Source organism: Hemitrygon akajei, chromosome 6 (assembly GCF_048418815.1).
Source record: "Hemitrygon akajei chromosome 6, sHemAka1.3, whole genome shotgun sequence".
Classification (NCBI taxonomy): domain Eukaryota; kingdom Metazoa; phylum Chordata; class Chondrichthyes; order Myliobatiformes; family Dasyatidae; genus Hemitrygon; species Hemitrygon akajei.
In genome coordinates, this window is record NC_133129.1 from 120,652,817 (window position 1) to 120,672,204 (window position 19,388).

The 19,388-nt window shown below is 54.3% G+C and overlaps 1 protein-coding gene across 2 annotated transcripts in view; it reads right to left on the bottom strand.

The window, feature by feature from the left end:
• The window catches only part of LOC140729420 (inactive serine protease PAMR1-like), a 176,612-nt gene that overhangs the window by 77,580 nt on the left and 79,644 nt on the right, over nt 1-19,388 (bottom strand). For both annotated transcript variants that reach the window (XM_073049139.1, XM_073049137.1), the window contains exon 2: nt 42-218. In XM_073049139.1, the coding sequence (XP_072905240.1) occupies nt 42-218 (177 nt within the window). The remainder of the gene's footprint in view (nt 1-41; nt 219-19,388) is intronic.

Consider the following 19,388-nt stretch of genomic DNA (forward strand, 5'->3'; position numbering starts at 1 on the left):
ATCGAATGGTAGACAATCATTCTCAATGCACTCAGCCTTACCTGGGTGAATCAGACAAGAGTCACATTCATTTTCCTCGTTACGACAACATGGGACAGAGTAGCCCACAACATCCTGTTTTCCAGGACAGGTGCACTCAATCTGATCTGTCTCACAGCATTCCCGACACATGATATTCCACTCTGCCCCCGGGCAGTCCTCGTTAATGAGAGTATATCCTGGAAGTGAAAGACAAAGGACAGTGACTGTTAATACGTGTCGCATTAAGTGGCCCTTTATATTATAGTGAACGAGAGCTTGCTACAGATTGGAACCTTCTGGGCGAGGAGGGCGTGTCAGGCAAAAAAAATGGCACCCGATGCGCCACAAGGCGCGAAAAGGAACAACAATATGTTGGGCCCCGTTACATGGCCCGCATCCGACTGTTGTACATTGCTGTGGAGTGCCTTGTTAAGGTTAATTGGTCCTTTGACAATGCTCTTGCGCCTTGGGAGGAGATGCATCAGAGGTGCCCCATGTGGGGGCAGTTTACTGTCTGCGTGGAGCCATTCCTGTGCCTTCTCCGCAGGTTAACGGCTTTGGTTCTACGCAAACCCGACATGGAAGCCATCCTTTCGGTTTACCACGATGACATCCTGCTCGTGGTCACCGACCCTGTCGACTTGCAGACGGTGCGAGACTGCCAGCAGGTCTCCTCGGCCGGGTCAACTAGGAAAGGTGTGTGGGCCTCTGGGTGGGTCAGTGGCAGGTGGACTCCCTACCGGAGGGGTTGAGACCTTTTGCGTGAAGCACCACACACCTCCGCTGCTTGGGGAGGTCTACCTGAGCTCGATGGAGATGGCCTGGCTGGATTTTGGAGATGAAGATCTCTGCCTGGCTGGAACGCTGGCCAGGCCTCCTTTGGGCAATCTGATACCGGGGAAGGCATTAGTTATAAATCAGCTGATCTGTACCAGCTGATTATGTTAGTGCCACCCGGTTCTTTCGTCTCCAAGACCCAGAAGAGGCTGGTGGACTTCTGAGGCAACTGGCCGTTGGGTCCCTGTGCGGTCCTGCATCCCAGCTGGCGGCTCTCCGCCTCAGGACCCTGCAGAGACACCTGTAGAGTGACCACCGTCCGAGATGGGATGCACTAGCCACACACTTTCTCCGCCGGCAGGAGGGCACAGGGCTGCCAGCAGAAAGCGTCTGCTGCACCGCTTTGAGGGAACGGCCTCGGTTTTACCGATAGCTGTTGAGGGTATGAGGTCTAGCCTCGTCCATTCAGGGCGCTCGAGCGGCGAGGGGGGCTGGTCCCCATCCTGGCACGGTGGATGTCGAGGGGTTCCGGCTGCACGACCACCTGATGGACCGGAGGTGCACGTCAGACCCAGGCCTCCAGGTACCCCGCGGGAGACGGTCCCGCACAACGTGAGCCGTCTCATGGGGATGCCCACCGTGCCCTTCCAAGACACTCCAGTGCGTTTCGTGTACGGGCTATTCCTGCACACCTTTCGCTTCCTTGCCTTCGTCTGCCGGCCTGCCTGGCCTTTGGCGGTCCGCGTTACCGACTGGCAGCGGAGGAGGTCGCCGGTGGAAGTCCCTTTCCGCAGGGGTGCTTCCCTCGTACACTGGGGACCTGGGGTGGAAGGTGTTGCATCAGACAGTCCCGTACAGCTGGTTTTTGAGCAGGTTCACTGTCCATTCTGTGGGCGGGAGCAGTCCGTGTGCCATACTTACACGGAACGTGAGAGGTTGCAGCCCCTCTGAGTCGCTGCTGTGGTTCTGGTTGCATTTCGGTCCCGCGCTCCTCACTTACGGGCACCCAGTTCACAGGGGGCGGGTTGTGAGGAGGGGCTCCTGTTGGGCTTGGTCCTGGGCCTGGCCAAGATGGCCATTCACGGGTCTAAGTTGGCGGGAAGTGGAAACACCTGCCCTGGCCGGCTGTCTGACCCTTTTCCGAAGATACGTCTGTACCCGACTGTCCTCGGAGAGGGAGCATGCGATTGCAAAGGGCACAGTGGGGGACCTCCGGGAGCGGTGGGCCCCCTAGGGTATTAATTATCTAATGGCCGTTAATCTGAATGTAATCACTGTCTTGTAAATACTGAACATCTGTACCTTGTATATTTGTGATGTAAATAAACTTTTATAGATTTGTAAAAACAGTAATTCCGGTAACAGTGGGCCCCCCAGGGAATTGACTGGTAGTAATCATATTTTAATTTGAATTTATTATTCACTGGTTTGTAAATACTTAATGTTTGTACTTTGTGTATTTGTCGTGTAAATAAACTTTTGTAGTTTGTTTAAAAAAAGATGTTCTAGTGTGACATTCAGAGGCAGCAGATCCATCCTGAAAAGCGACCCCATGATTTCATTTGGAAACACTCTTTTTCACACAGGGACAGACATAAAGAGATAATAGTGGATTTTATGGGTCATTTAAAGCCTCCAGTGCTGACATGTGATTTTCTTTGGGAGAGTAGATTAACTGCTAATTCTGAGGTTGGTAGAGTAGGCTCAGGGGGTTAAACCAGATTTGCCTGTTCCTGGAGACTGATTATGCCAAAAGAGCCGGATATCACTCAGCAGCAATCCATGTGGTGAGACATGGAGTGATATACACGGCAACTCAATCTTAAAGAAGGCTAAACCTGTAAGGGTGACATTTATTGGTACAATGAAAAGGCTCCTTAAGGTTGTCATAGCTGGGGGAGGTAGCTCCCACTACCTAGTAAATGCTCCCAATGGCATTCATCTCAAATAGCCTCTGACAACAAAATCCACATGTGAAGAAACCGTTTCTGCTAACAGGGGAAAAGGTGGGTTACTGGCGCCTTAAAACCTGTTGCTTCAGACAGATGGAGCCTATCAGCTGTAGTCAGCAGCTCATCTAGGAGAAGGAAAAACTCTGATCTCAAACCTCCACTGCCTTGCAGCTATACCCTCTCATGGGGAAGGCTTTGGGAGTGAACCCTGAGGAAAAATCTGGAGCTGGAGTCCCTAAGGCAATCCTACATTGGGTTCAATGCTGACTGGCAACTCCTGAGACTCCGCTGGTGACAAACTATATTGGTCTCTGACATTCCTTTGAATTCATGGGTGCGTGGAGCGGAGGAGCCAGCTTGCAAAGACAACTAGGATACAAGTCCCATGGTCAACTCTGATCAGCATGGGGCCTATTCTGTTGGCTCAGACCGCTAAAATAAGAAGTGATACACTTTCATGGGTTGAATTTGAAGATGGAGTACAAGGTTAATGACCGAATTCTTAGCAGTATGGAGGAACAGAGGGGTCTTGGGATCCACATCTGTAGATCCCTTGAAGTTGCCATGCAAGTTGATAGGGTGGTTAAGAAGGCAGATGGCATGTTGGCCTTCATTAATCAGAGTTCAAGGTAATGTCCCAGGCCTTTGAGGCTCTGTTTGGTCTACTCTTGGACTATTGTGTTCATTTCTGGTTGCTTCATTATAGGAAGGATGTGGAAGCTTTAGAGAGGGTGCAGAGAATATTTACCTGGATGCTGCCTGGATTAGAGAGCATGCCTTATAATGAAAGGTGGAGAGAGCAGGAGCTTTTCTCTTTGGAGCAAAGGAGGATGAGAGGTGACTTGATAGAGGTGGACAAGATGATGAGGTGTAGAGAGAGTGGACAGTCAGTCCCTTTTTCCTAGGCCAGCAATGGCTAATATGAGAAGGAGCACTTTTAAGGTGTTTGGAAGAAAATAGAGTGGTGATGTCAGAGGTTAGTTATTTTTTTACACAGAGAGTGGCAAGTGCTTGCATGCACTGCCAGAGGTGGTGATAGAGGCAGATACATCAGGGACATTTAAGAGACTCATAGACAGGCACACGGTTGAAAGAAAAGTAGAGGGCTATGTATGAAGGAAGCATTGAAGGGATCTAGGTCAAAAGGCTGACACAACATTGTGCGCTGAAAAGGTTGTACTGTGCTGTTCTATTCTATGACAGGGCAAGTATATCAACCGAAGGACATCAGAAAGTGTGGACTGCATACACTGAGAATGTGAGCACTGCATTCACTGCTGTTGACATGATTACCCTACCAGCTTCTCTGTCATCCCACTTCCTGCCACTGTCGGCAATGAACAAGCAAACCCGTGAAGATAGAACTTTATCAACGTGTCTTTTCACAGTTAGACCATGGCGCTGCCAACTTTCATCTTTGTTTCTTAAGGAAACAATTTGATCTATTAAGTCCATTTTGGTTCCAAGTGGATCAATTCTATCAGTCCCCTACCCTTTACATTTCCCTATAGCCCTGCAACATACACCCTCTCGCATGCCCATCCACCCCAGATACTGATGGGTAAGTCACAGTGGCCAAATAACCTGCAAACTTCTTTGGAATGGGGATAGAATGCTCAGTCAGCCACAGGGGAATTGTTCACCAGAGGTCAGGATCAAACCTGGATCCTCGGAGCTGTGGGGAAGCAGCACGAAATGGTGAACCACCCGAGTAGCACTTTGTTTTGCTAAAAGATGATTACTAAGCCTGACGTCTTTTATTAAGTTTCAGAATGTGGGCATCATTGGCAAGGCCAACATTTATTGCCCATTCCCAAGAGCTGCCTTCTTGAACTGTTGCCATCTCTCTTACATTGGTCTATGCCAGCAGACATACATCAAAGGGATTCCACTGACTGAAAACTCTGGGGAATCCTAAGAGAAGAACATGAAGTTCTACAGAAATGTTTGACACCTGAATGCAATTGCTGAGATCAACTCTTCAACAGTCCGTCTCTTGTTGCATTGAGAAGGTAATATTGAACTTAACAGGCAGTTACACACACAAAATGCTGGAGGCCCTCAGCAGCCCAGGCAGCATCCATAGAAAAGAGCAAACAGTTGATGCTTTGTGCTGCGACCCTCCATCAGGACTGGAAAGGAAGGGGGCAAATGCCAGAATAAGAAAGGGGGGAAATGCCAGAATAAGGAAGGGGGGAAATGCCAGAATAAGAAAGGGGGGAAATGCCAGAATAAGGAAGGGGGGAAATGCCAGAATAAGGAAGGGGGCAAATGCCAGAATAAGAAAGGGGGGAAATGCCAGAATAAGGAAGGGGGCAAATGCCAGAATAAGAAAGGGGGGAAATGCCAGAATAAGGAAGGGGGCAAATGCCAGAATAAGGAAGGGGGGAAATGCCAGAATAAGGAAGGGGGCAAATGCCAGAATAAGGAAGGGAGCAAATGCCAGAATAAGGAAGGGGGGAAATGCCAGAATAAGGAAGGGGGAAATGCCAGAATAAGGAAGGGGGCAAATGCCAGAATAAGAAAGGGGGCAAATGCCAGAATAAGGAAGGGGGCAAATGCCAGAATAAGGAAGGGGGCAAATGCCAGAATAAGAAAGGGGGGAAATGCCAGAATAAGGAAGGGGGCAAATGCCAGAATAAGGAAGGGGGCAAATGCCAGAATAAGAAAGTGGGGGAAATGCCAGAATAAGAAAGTGGGGGAGGGGAGGAAGAAGCACATTTTCAAAGAAGTTCACAACATCACAGGACCTTGCAGGACAGCAAACTGGACCTTACATACTGGAAACCCCTTCATTCAACAAGATTCACTACCAGTACTCCCTCTACCCAAGATCAACAAGAGAATCTTCTGCCGCCAGACCTGCACAGTACTTCTGACATTAATATTCTAAAAGACAGACTCAATCAAATCAATTTAGGGGGATCTAGTCAAAAAAGCTCACTTTACAATTTAACTCTCACGCTGACTGTGCGTTATAACAGCCGTCCGGCAGTGCCTGCGTAGTACCGAGCAGAGGCAGAAGCAGAAACTGGGAGTGGAGGGAAGGGAGGAAGAAGCTCAAGGTGGTGGGTGAAAGTGGGAGTGGGGGGAGGAGTGAAATAATGAGCTGGGAAGTTGTTTGGTGAAAGAGATAAAGGGCTGGAGAAGGGGGTATCTGGTAGGAGAGGACAGAAGGCCATGGAGGAAAGGGAAGGGTGAGGAGCACCAGAGGGAGGTGATGGGCAGGTAAGGAGACAAAATGAGAGAGGGAGTCAGAAATGGGAATGGTGAAGTGGGGGAAGGGGGGGTTGGCAGTTACTGGAAGCTCAAGAAATTGATGTTCATGCCATCCGGTTGGAGCTACCCAGATGGAATATAAGGTGTTGCTGCTCCTCCAATTTGAGTGTGGCCTCATCGCGCCAGTAGAGGAGGCCATGGGCTGACATGTTGGAAAAGGAATCAGAAGTGGAATCGAAATGGCTGGCCACTGGGAGATCTCGATTTCTGTGGGGGACAGAGCGAAGATGCCCAACAAAGCGGACTCCAAATCTATGTTGGGTCTCACCGAAATACAGGAGGTCACACCAGGAGAACCGGATACAGTAGATGACCCAACAATCAGGTGAAGTGTTGCCCAACCTGGAAGGACTGCCTGGGGCTCCGAATGGTAGTGAGGGGGCGGTGTGGCACTTGGAAGGATAAGTGCCAGGAAGGGGATCAATGGAGAGGGACAAGAGGACAAGGAAGTCGCGTAGAGAGCGATCCCTGCAGAAAGTGGAAAATAGGGGACAGGGAAAGATGTGCTTGGTGGTGGGATCCCTGTGAAAGTTATGAGAATAATGTGCTGGATGCTGAGACTCATGGGGAGGTAGGTAAGGACAAGAGGAACCCTGTCCCTCATAGGGTGGGTGGAGGATAAGGTAAGGGCAGATGTACATGAAATGGAAGAGATATGGGTGAGGGCAGCGTTGATGGTAGAGGGAGGGAAGCCCATTTCTTTGAGGAAGGAGGACTTCTCAGTTTTGGAATGAAAAGCCTCATCCTGAGAGACAGGAACTGAGAGAAGAGACAGGGTGGGAAGAGGTGTAGTCCAGGTAGCTGTGAGAGGCAGTGAGTTTATAAAAGTTATCAATAAATAGACCGTCTCCAGAGATGGAGACAGGGAGATTGAGAAAGGGGAGGGAGGTGTCGGAAATGAACCAAATAAATTTGAGGGCAGGGTGGAAGTTGATGAAATCAATGAGCTCAGCATGGGTGCAGGAAGCAGCACCAAAGCAGCCATCAACATAGCATGGGAAGAGCTGGGAAGCGATACCTGTGCAGGCTTGGAACATAGACTGTCAGTTAGATGGGCACTTGAGCAAACAGGGGGTGGTGGGAAATAGACCATGTACAGGCAAATGGAACTGGCTTGAATTGGTATTACGGTCAGTGTCGTCGGTACAGAGGAATTCAGAGTGGGAGGAGAACATGGTCCATGTGGGTACCAACAACCAGGGAAGAACAAGGAAGGAGATTCTGCTGAGGGAATTTCAGCAGCTAGATAATCAAAGTGCAAAAGCAAAAAGGTATTAATCTCTGGATTGTTACTTGAGCTTGTTAAATGGCACAGTGTCCATAGGAGCAGAGAGCTAAAGGTGGGACTTGATGGACCAAATGGCCTGTGACTGATGGTTTTATGATCTTCTGGACGTAATGGGTAGAAGGGCCTGTCCATGTGCTCTACCTTGTATATTTTATGTTCTAATCTATCTCTCCAAGGCTGAGAAGCCATCGAGGCATTGAAGACGACCCCACTGCAGGCCCATAGGACTAACCAGACTCTGCAGCTGATGCCCACTCCTTGTGTAGCCCACCCAAAATGCAGCAGGATCGCTGATGTAAAGCGTAATACTTGCTGGAAACTCAAATTGAGCAGATCCCAATAAAAGCCAGTCTGCTGAGTTAGGAGGTAAAGGATTACCGTAACCAAAATGCTGGGTTCTGCGCATCATTTTGGGCTGTTTCTTGCTCTTCCCTCTGGATTTGTTTTGAGAATATTCCAGGAGAAATTTCTCACACAAACCAAAAATGTCAAATGAGTTTACCAGGAGGTTGGTTTAGGAATGTATCAAGTTAGACATCTGCAGGTCAAGTCAGGGTAAGTTTACAATAAACTGTAACTGAGCGAATTGTTCATTGTACCTCACAGACACTATACACTTCAAGTTTTCTCCAGTAATCAAAGCCCACTCAGTGTTCAATGAGGCTTAGAAATTCATGGCTGCCCTTGAAGAAGGTTTACAAGTTATGGGTCAATGCTCCAATGGGCATTTTACACCTGAGCCAACACTTGAAGTGGTACTTGAGTTCTGGGGCATCAGGTGGAACTGGAATACGCTTATACGAGGTGAAAGACTTTCTTTCTCTTGTTGGTCTCATTCAGACTACAACACAGGAAGTTAGGAATGTCCTACATCAGGGAGTAGTTGGGGGTCAATAGTGGGATATCATGGGTTGGAGCTTGAACCAAGAGGCACCCACAAGGTAATGGAGTTCTGCATTCATTACGTGGGAGGTGGTGGATCGGTTGGGCCAATGACCAGTAGTTCATGAGGGTGGGCCAATGCTATTAGAAGAGGTCAGTGAGAAGGAGTTTATGGGACCTTAATGGGAGGATGCACTATTCTAAGCATTGAGCTGGATGGGAAGTCAGGAAATTGAAGTCAAAGGATTGGAGTTGGATTTGGGAAGGATGATAGGTGAACACCTCGAAGTGCTTGAACTTGGGTGGTGAAGTGTGCATCAGTACATTGGCATGACAAATCCAAAGTATAGCAGGTAAGTGATAAAGTTAAAGGTGACAGGAAACAGCTTCAAATTTCTGAAGAGGTGTAGTTCAATCCTGAAATCATTATAACTTCATGTCACCCAAGGAAGAGATTAACTTCAAAGACAAAGGCAAAAATACCCAACACGTAATAAACTATTCCTCAATGAATCATGGATCAATAACAACACATCAAACCAATGCACAGAGACCAATAACTAGCACACCATATACACACCATATACACCCATGTTCCTGGCACATTGAACCAAAGCAGAATATAACGTAGACCAATACGGCCCACATTGTCAGCCTATAATTACTCTGCCCAAACTCATTCCTGGCTCTCACATCTGTCTAATGTCACTTAATCCTGAATGCACTTTCATTCAATGGACTGCCTTGGTGAGTTGGAGAGGGATCTGACCAAGACAGATCAGAATCTAAATATTGCTGTGTAAAGCAGTACCGGGTCAGTCAAAAATCAAAAACATTCGATCGTATTACTTTATCGGTGGTGCAAACACTGTGTGAGGTCAGGAACTCAGACACTGGCGATGCATTGAGGATCTGATGATAGCAGCTGTAAACACACGAATTACTACTGTTATCATTTCAGAGGATCTGTCCCGGGCCCAGCACAAAGAAAGCACGTCAGCACCTCCACTTCCTTAAAATTTGTAAAGATTCAGCATGACATCTAAAGCTTTGACAAACTTCCATATACGTGTGGTTGACTGGTTGCATCCCCAGCCTGGAATGGAAATATTAATCCCCTTTAATGTAAATCCAACATAAAGTAGTGGATATTGCCCAGTCTATCACGGGTAAAGCCCTCCCCACCACTGAGTCCATCCTCATACAGCACAGTTGCAAGAAAGCATCATCAATAAACCCCAAGACCCAGACGATGCTCTCTATTCAATGCTGCCATCAGGAAGAAGGTACAGGAGCCTGGGGCTCACACCACCAGGTTCAGGAACAGTTACTACCCTTCAATCGTCAGCCTCTTCAACTAGAGGGGATAGCTTCACTCAATTTCATGCACCTCATCATTAAAATGTTCCCACAACCTATGGTCTCAAGTTCAAGGAAAATTTAACTTGTATCTTGATATTTATTGCCTATTTGTTTATTATTATTATTATTATTTGGATTTGCACAGTTTTCTCTCCTTTGCACGTTGGCGGTTGACTGTCCGGTTAGCTGCGGTCCTTCATTAATTCTGTTGGGTATCTTACATTTACAGTGCATGCCTGCTAGGAAACAAATCTCAGGGTTGTAAATGGTACATATATGCATGTTGATTTTAACATCTCTAGGAACTTTAAACTTTCACTGTTGACTGGATGGCCCACTGACTGCTGTTGAATTGGAGTGCAGAATTCTCAGCACGGACACAAACTCAGCTGTGCTTTGAGTATTTTGCATCTCATCAAGATGCAATTACATTTTACACTTCAGCCACTCGAAATGAAAATAGATTTAATTAAGTACTCTCAAGCTAAACTTAATTGGACAACAGTTAAATCCTACGGCAGCAACTGTGAAAAATAATCTCAGAAAAAAATAGAGATGACCTCTAAATTAAAAAATAATTTGCACTTCTAAAAGTAATCATGAGTGACTTTCAAACATTGTGGGAACTATTTCTGAACTATTTTCAAAATATTTGATATGCTGTTAAAGTACAGATGGGAGCTAATAACAAATTTCACCATATGATGAGCATTTTTTATCCTTTTTTCTTTATCAAACAGCTTCGATCTTGGTAGCGGCCTTAGATTTTATTTTTTATATAATAAAATCATCACATTTCAATATTATGATTTAATTTCAATTACATTAATATAGGGTAATGAGATTAGACGTGTGATTCAAATATGATGCATTTGGTATTATTTTATCTTTTTTAACTGATATATTTTCTTGTACTCTGAATTCTTCTATGTAAAAATTAATAAAACTATTGAAAAACAAAAGAAAACAACATAATGCAATAAAAATTTATCTGGTTTACTGAAAAATCTCCATCACACCCACGTCGAAAGCAAGACGATTCAGCATTTCTCATTCAAAGTAAATTGGTGCACAACTGGCAAAGATGAAATTTGCCAGTCTCCCATAACACTCTCACTCCCCAAACGGAGAGTTACCAACACTCACACCCTGACCGCCAGTGACACCGACACTCACTCCCCATCCCCCAGTCACACCGACACTCACTCCGCATCCCCAGTCACACCGACACTCACTCCCCGTCCCCCAGTCACACCGACACTCACTCCCCGTCCCCAGTGACACCGACACTCACTCCCCATCCCCCAGTGACACCGACACTCACTCCCCATCCCCCAGTCACACCGACACTCACTCCCCGTCCCCCAGTCACACCGACACTCACTCCCCATCCCCAGTCACACCGACACTCACTCCCCGTCCCCAGTGACACCGACACTCACTCCCCGTCCCCAGTCACACCGACACTCACTCCCCATCCCCCAGTGACACCGACACTCACTCCCCATCCCCAGTGACACCGACACTCACTCCCCCATCCCCCAGTCACACCGACATTCACTCCCCATCCCCAGTGACACCGACACTCACTCCCCATCCCCAGTCACACCGACACTCACTCCCCGTCCCACAGTCACACCGACACTCACTCCCCATCCCCAGTGACACCGACACTCACTCCCCATCCCCCAGTGACACCGACACTCACTCCCCCATCCCCCAGTCACACCGACACTCACTCCCCGTCCCCAGTCACACCGACACTCACTCCCCGTCCCCCAGTCACACCGACACTCACTCCCCATCCCCCAGTCACACCGACACTCACTCCCCGTCCCCCAGTCACACCGACACTCACTCCCCATCCCCAGTGACACCGACACTCACTCCCCGTCCCCAGTCACACCGACACTCACTCCCCATCCCCCAGTCACACCGACACTCACTCCCCATCCCCCAGTGACACCGACACTCACTCCCCATCCCCAGTGACACCGACACTCACTCCCCATCCCCCAGTCACACCGACACTCACTCCCCATCCCCAGTGACACCGACACTCACTCCCCATCCCCCAGTCACACCGACACTCACTCCCCATCCCCAGTGACACCGACACTCACTCCCCATCCCCCAGTGACACCGACACTCACTCCCCCATCCCCCAGTCACACCGACACTCACTCCCCATCCCCAGTCACACCGACACTCACTCCCCGTCCCCAGTCACACCGACACTCACTCCCCATCCCCCAGTCACACCGACACTCACTCCCCGTCCCCAGTGACACCGACACTCACTCCCCATCCCCCAGTCACACCGACACTCACTCCCCATCCCCCAGTCACACCGACACTCACTCCCCATCCCCAGTCACACCGACACTCACTCCCCGTCCCCAGTGACACCGACACTCACTCCCCATCCCCAGTGACACCGACACTCACTCCCCATCCCCCAGTGACACCGACACTCACTCCCCGTCCCCCAGTGACACCGACACTCACTCCCCATCCCCAGTCACACCGACACTCACTCCCCATCCCCAGTCACACCGACACTCACTCCCCATCCCCAGTGACACCGACACTCACTCCCCCATCCCCCAGTCACACCGACACTCACTCCCCATCCCCAGTCACACCGACACTCACTCCCCATCCCCCAGTGACACCGACACTCACTCCCCTTCCCCCAGTGACACCGACACTCACTCCCCATCCCCCAGTGACACCGACACTCACTCCCCGTCCCCAGTCACACCGACACTCACTGCCCGTTCCCCAGTCACACCGACACTCACTCCCCGTCCCCAGTCACACCGACACTCACTCCCCATCCCCCAGTCACACCGACACTCACTCCCCGTCCCCAGTGACACCGACACTCACTCCCCATCCCCCAGTCACACCGACACTCACTCCCCGTCCCCAGTGACACCGACACTCACTCCCCGTCCCCCAGTCACACCGACACTCACTCCCCGTCCCCAGTCACACTGACACTCACTCCCCATCCCCCAGTCACACCGACACTCACTCCCCGTCCCCCAGAGACACCGACACTCACTCCCCATCCCCAGTCACAGCGACACTCACTCCCCATCCCCAGTCACACCGACACTCACTCCCCGTCCCCCAGTCACACCGACACTCACTCCCCGTCCCCCAGTGACACCGACACTCACTCCCCATCCCCCAGTGACACCGACACTCACTCCCCATCCCCCAGAGACACCGACACTCACTCCCCATCCCCAGTCACACCGACACTCACTCCCCGTCCCCCAGTGACACCGACACTCACTCCCCATCCCCCAGTGACACCGACACTCACTCCCCATCCCCCAGTCACACCGACACTCACTCCCCATCCCCCAGTCACACCGACACTCACTCCCCATCCCCAGTGACACCGACACTCACTCCCCATCCCCCAGTCACACCGACACTCACTCCACATCCCCCAGTGACACCGACACTCACTCCCCGTCCCCCAGTCACACCGACACTCACTCCCCGTCCCCAGTCACACCGACACTCACTCCCCATCCCCAGTCACACCGACACTCACTCCCCCATCCCCAGTCACACCGACACTCACTCCCCGTCCCCAGTCACACCGACACTCACTCCCCGTCCCCCAGTGACACCGACACTCACTCCCCATCCCCAGAGACACCGACACTCACTCCCCCATCCCCAGTCACACCGACACTCACTCCCCGTCCCCAGTCACACCGACACTCACTCCCCATCCCCCAGTGACACCGACACTCACTCCCCCATCCCCAGTCACACCGACACTCACTCCCCGTCCCCAGTCACACCGACACTCACTCCCCATCCCCAGTCACACCGACACTCACTCCCCATCCCCCAGTGACACCGACACTCACTCCCCATCCCCCAGTCACACCGACACTCACTCCCCATCCCCAGTCACACCGACACTCACTCCCCATTCCCCAGTCACACCGACACTCCCCGTCCCCCAGTGACACCGACACTCACTCCCCATCCCCCAGTGACACCGACACTCACTCCCCGTCCCCCAGTCACACCGACACTCACTCCCCATCCCCCAGTGACACCGACACTCACTCCCCATCCCCAGTCACACCGACACTCACTCCCCATCCCCCAGTCACACCGACACTCACTCCCCGTCCCCCAGTGACACCGACACTCACTCCCCATCCCCCAGTGACACCGACACTCACTCCCCGTCCCCCAGTGACACCGACACTCACTCCCCGTCCCCCAGTGACACCGACACTCACTCCCCATCCCCAGTGACACCGACACTCACTCCCCATCCCCCAGTGACACCGACACTCACTCCCCGTCCCCCAGTCACACCGACACTCACTCCCCATCCCCCAGTGACACCGACACTCACTCCCCATCCCCAGTCACACCGACACTCACTCCCCGTCCCCCAGTCACACCGACACTCACTCCCCGTCCCCAGTCACACCGACACTCACTCCCCATCCCCCAGTGACACCGACACTCACTCCCCGTCCCCCAGTGACACCGACACTCACTCCCCGTCCCCAGTCACACCGACACTCACTCCCCATCCCCCAGTGACACCGACACTCACTCCCCGTCCCCCAGTCACACCGACACTCACTCCCCATCCCCCAGTGACACCGACACTCACTCCCCATCCCCAGTCACACCGACACTCACTCCCCGTCCCCCAGTCACACCGACACTCACTCCCCGTCCCCAGTCACACCGACACTCACTCCCCGTCCCCCAGTGACACCGACACTCACTCCCCTTCCCCCAGTGACACCGACACTCACTCCCCATCCCCCAGTCACACCGACACTCACTCCCCATCCCCAGTCACACCGACACTCACTCCCCATCCCCCAGTGACACCGACACTCACTCCCCTTCCCCCAGTGACACCGACACTCACTCCCCATCCCCAGTGACACCGACACTCACTCCCCATCCCCCAGTGACACCGACACTCACTCCCCATCCCCAGTGACACCGACACTCACTCCCCATCCCCCAGTGACACCGACACTCACTCCCCGTCCCCCAGTCACACCGACACTCACTCCCCGTCCCCCAGTGACACCGACACTCACTCCCCATCCCCCAGTCACACCGACACTCACTCCCCATCCCCAGTCACACCGACACTCACTCCCCGTCCCCCAGTCACACCGACACTCACTCCCCGTCCCCCAGTCACACCGACACTCACTCCCCATCCCCCAGTGACACCGACACTCACTCCCCTTCCCCCAGTGACACCGACACTCACTCCCCATCCCCCAGTCACACCGACACTCACTCCCCATCCCCAGTCACACCGACACTCACTCCCCATCCCCCAGTGACACCGACACTCACTCCCCTTCCCCCAGTGACACCGACACTCACTCCCCATCCCCCAGTGACACCGACACTCACTCCCCGTCCCCAGTCACACCGACACTCACTGCCCGTCCCCCAGTCACACCGACACTCACTCCCCGTCCCCCAGTCACACCGACACTCACTCCCCATCCCCAGTGACACCGACACTCACTCCCCGTCCCCAGTCACACCGACACTCACTCCCCATCCCCAGTGACACCGACACTCACTCCCCATCCCCAGTCACACCGACACTCACTCCCCATCCCCCAGTCACACCGACACTCACTCCCCATCCCCAGTCACACCGACACTCACTCCCCATCCCCCAGTCACACCGACACTCACTCCCCATCCCCCAGTCACACCGACACTCACTCCCCGTCCCCCAGAGACACCGACACTCACTCCCCATCCCCCAGTCACACCGACACTCACTCCCCATCCCCAGTCACACCGACACTCACTCCCCGTCCCCAGTGACACCGACACTCACTCCCCGTCCCCAGTCACACCGACACTCACTCCCCATCCCCCACTCACACCGACACTCACTCCCCATCCCCAGTCACACCGACACTCACTCCCCATCCCCAGTCACACCGACACTCACTCCCCGTCCCCCAGTGACACCGACACTCACTCCCCATCCCCCAGAGACACCGACACTCACTCCCCATCCCCAGTGACACCGACACTCACTCCCCATCCCCCAGAGACACCGACACTCACTCCCCATCCCCCAGTGACACCGACACTCACTCCCCGTCCCCAGTCACACCGACACTCACTCCCCGTCCCCCAGTGACACCGACACTCACTCCCCATCCCCAGTCACACCGACACTCACTCCCCCGTCCCCAGTGACACCGACACTCACTCCCCGTCCCCAGTCACACCGACACTCACTCCCCATCCCCAGTCACACCGACACTCACTCCCCCGTCACCAGTGACACCGACACTCACTCCCCATCCCCAGTCACACCGACACTCACTCCCCGTCCCCCAGTCACACCGACACTCACTCCCCATCCCCCAGAGACACCGACACTCACTCCCCATCCCCCAGTGACACGACACTCACTCCCCTTCCCCAGTGACACCGACACTCACTCCCCATCCCCAGTCACACCGACACTCACTCCCCATCCCCCAGTGACACCGACACTCACTCCCCATCCCCCAGAGACACCGACACTCACTCCCCGTCCCCAGTCACACCGACACTCACTCCCCGTCCCCCAGATACACCGACACTCACTCCCCTTCCCCCAGTGACACCGACACTCACTCCCCATCCCCAGTCACACCGACACTCACTCCCCATCCCCCAGTGACACCGACACTCACTCCCCATCCCCCAGAGACACCGACACTCACTCCCCATCCCCCAGTGACACCGACACTCACTCCCCTTCCCCAGTGACACCGACACTCACTCCCCGTCCCCAGTGACACCGACACTCACTCCCCGTCCACAGTCACACCGACACTCACTCCCCGTCCCCAGTCACACCGACACTCACTCCCCGTCCCCAGTGACACCGACACTCACTCCCCATCCCCCAGTGACACCGACACTCACTCCCCATCCCCCAGTCACACCGACACTCACTCCCCATCCCCAGTCACACCGACACTCACTCCCCGTCCCCCAGTGACACCGACACTCACTCCCCATCCCCAGTCACACCGACACTCACTCCCCTTCCCCAGTGACACCGACACTCACTCCCCGTCCCCAGTGACACCGACACTCACTCCCCGTCCCCAGTCACACCGACACTCACTCCCCTTCCCCAGTCACACCGACACTCACTCCCCATCCCCCCAGTCACACCGACACTCACTCCCCATCCCCAGTGACACCGACACTCACTCCCCGTCCCCAGTCACACCGACACTCACTCCCCATCCCCAGTCACACCGACACTCACACCCCGTCCCCAGTCACACCGACACTCACTCCCCTTCCCCAGTCACACCGACACTCACTCCCCGTCCCCCAGTCACACCGACACTCACTCCCCATCCCCCAGTGACACCGACACTCACTCCCCTTCCCCAGTCACACCGACACTCACTCCCCATCCCCCAGTCACACCGACACTCACTCCCCGTCCCCAGTGACACCGACACTCACTCCCCATCCCCAGTCACACCGACACTCACTCCCCATCCCCCAGTGACACCGACACTCACTCCCCATCCCCCAGTGACACCGACACTCACTCCCCATCCCCAGTGACACCGACACTCACTCCCCGTCCCCAGTGACACCGACACTCACTCCCCATCCCCAGTCACACCGACACTCACTCCCCATCCCCCAGTGACACCGACACTCACTCCCCGTCCCCAGTCACACCGACACTCACTCCCAATCCCCAGTGACACCGACACTCACTCCCCATCCCCCAGTGACACCGACACTCACTCCCCATCCCCAGTGACACCGACACTCACTCCCCGTCCCCAGTGACACCGACACTCACTCCCCATCCCCAGTGACACCGACACTCACTCCCCGTCCCCAGTGACACCGACACTCACTCCCCGTCCCCAGTCACACCGACACTCACTCCCCATCCCCAGTCACACCGACACTCACTCCCCATCCCCCAGTGACACCGACACTCACTCCCCATCCCCCAGTGACACCGACACTCACTCCCCGTCCCAAGTGACACCGACACTCACTCCCCGTCCCCAGTCACACCGACACTCACTGCCCGTCCCCCAGTCACACCGACACTCACTCCCCATCCCCAGTCACACCGACACTCACTCCCCGTCCCCCAGTGACACCGACACTCACATCCCCTTCCCCAGTCACACCGACACTCACTCCCCGTCCCCCAGTGACACCGACACTCACTCCCCATCCCCCAGTCACACCGACACTCACTCCCCATCCCCCAGTGACACCGACACTCACTCCCCGTCCCCAGTCACACCGACACTCACTCCCCATCCCCCAGTGACACCGACACTCACTCCCCATCCCCCAGTGACACCGACACTCACTCCCCGTCCCCAGTCACACCGACACTCACTCCCCGTCCCCAGTGACACCGACACTCACTCCCCATCCCCCAGTCACACCGACACTCACTCCCCATCCCCAGTGACACCGACACTCACTCCCCATCCCCAGTGACACCGACACTCACTCCCCGTCCCCAGTCACACCGACACTCACTCCCCGTCCCCCAGTGACACCGACACTCACTCCCCATCCCCCAGAGACACCGACACTCACTCCCCATCCCCCAGTCACACCGACACTCACTCCCCATCCCCAGTCACACCGACACTCACTCCCCGTCCCCAGTGACACCGACACACACTCCCCATCCCCAGTCACACCGACACTCACTCCCCGTCCCCAGTGACACCGACACACACTCCCCGTCCCCAGTCACACCGACACTCACTCCCCATCCCCCAGTGACACCGACACTCACTCCCCGTCCCCAGTCACACCGACACTCACTCCCCATCCCCCAGTCACACCGACACTCACTCCCCATCCCCAGTCACACCGACACTCACTCCCCATCCCCCAGTGACACCGACACTCACTCCCCATCCCCAGTCACACCGACACTCACTCCCCATCCGCCAGTCACACCGACACTCACTCCCCATCCCCCAGTGACACCGACACTCACTCCCCATCCCCCAGTCACACCGACACTCACTCCCCGTCCCCAGTCACACCGACACTCACTCCCCGTCCCCCAGATACACCGACACTCACTCCCCTTCCCCCAGTGACACCGACACTCACTCCCCGTCCCCAGTCACACCGACACTCACTCCCCATCCCCAGTCACACCGACACTCACTCCCCATCCCCCAGTGACACCGACACTCACTCCCCATCCCCCAGAGACACCGACACTCACTCCCCATCCCCCAGTGACACCGACACTCACTCCCCGTCCCCAGTCACACCGACACTCACTCCCCATCCCCCAGTCACACCGACACTCACTCCCCATCCCCAGTGACACCGACACTCACTTCCCATCCCCCAGTCACACCGACACTCACTCCCCGTCCCCCAGTCACACCGACACTCACTCCCCGTCCCCCAGTGACACCGACACTCACTCCCCATCCCCAGTCACAACCGACACTCACTCCCCATCCCCCAGTGACACCGACACTCACTCCCATCCCCAGTCACACCGACACTCACTCCCCATCCCCCAGTGACACCGACACTCACTCCCCATCCCCCAGAGACACCGACACTCACTCCCCATCCCCCAGTGACACCGACACTCACTCCCTTCCCCAGTGACACCGACACTCACTCCCCGTCCCCAGTGACACCGACACTCACTCCCCGTCCACAGTCACACCGACACTCACTCCCCATCCCCAGTCACACCGACACTCACTCCCCGTCCCCAGTGACACCGACAC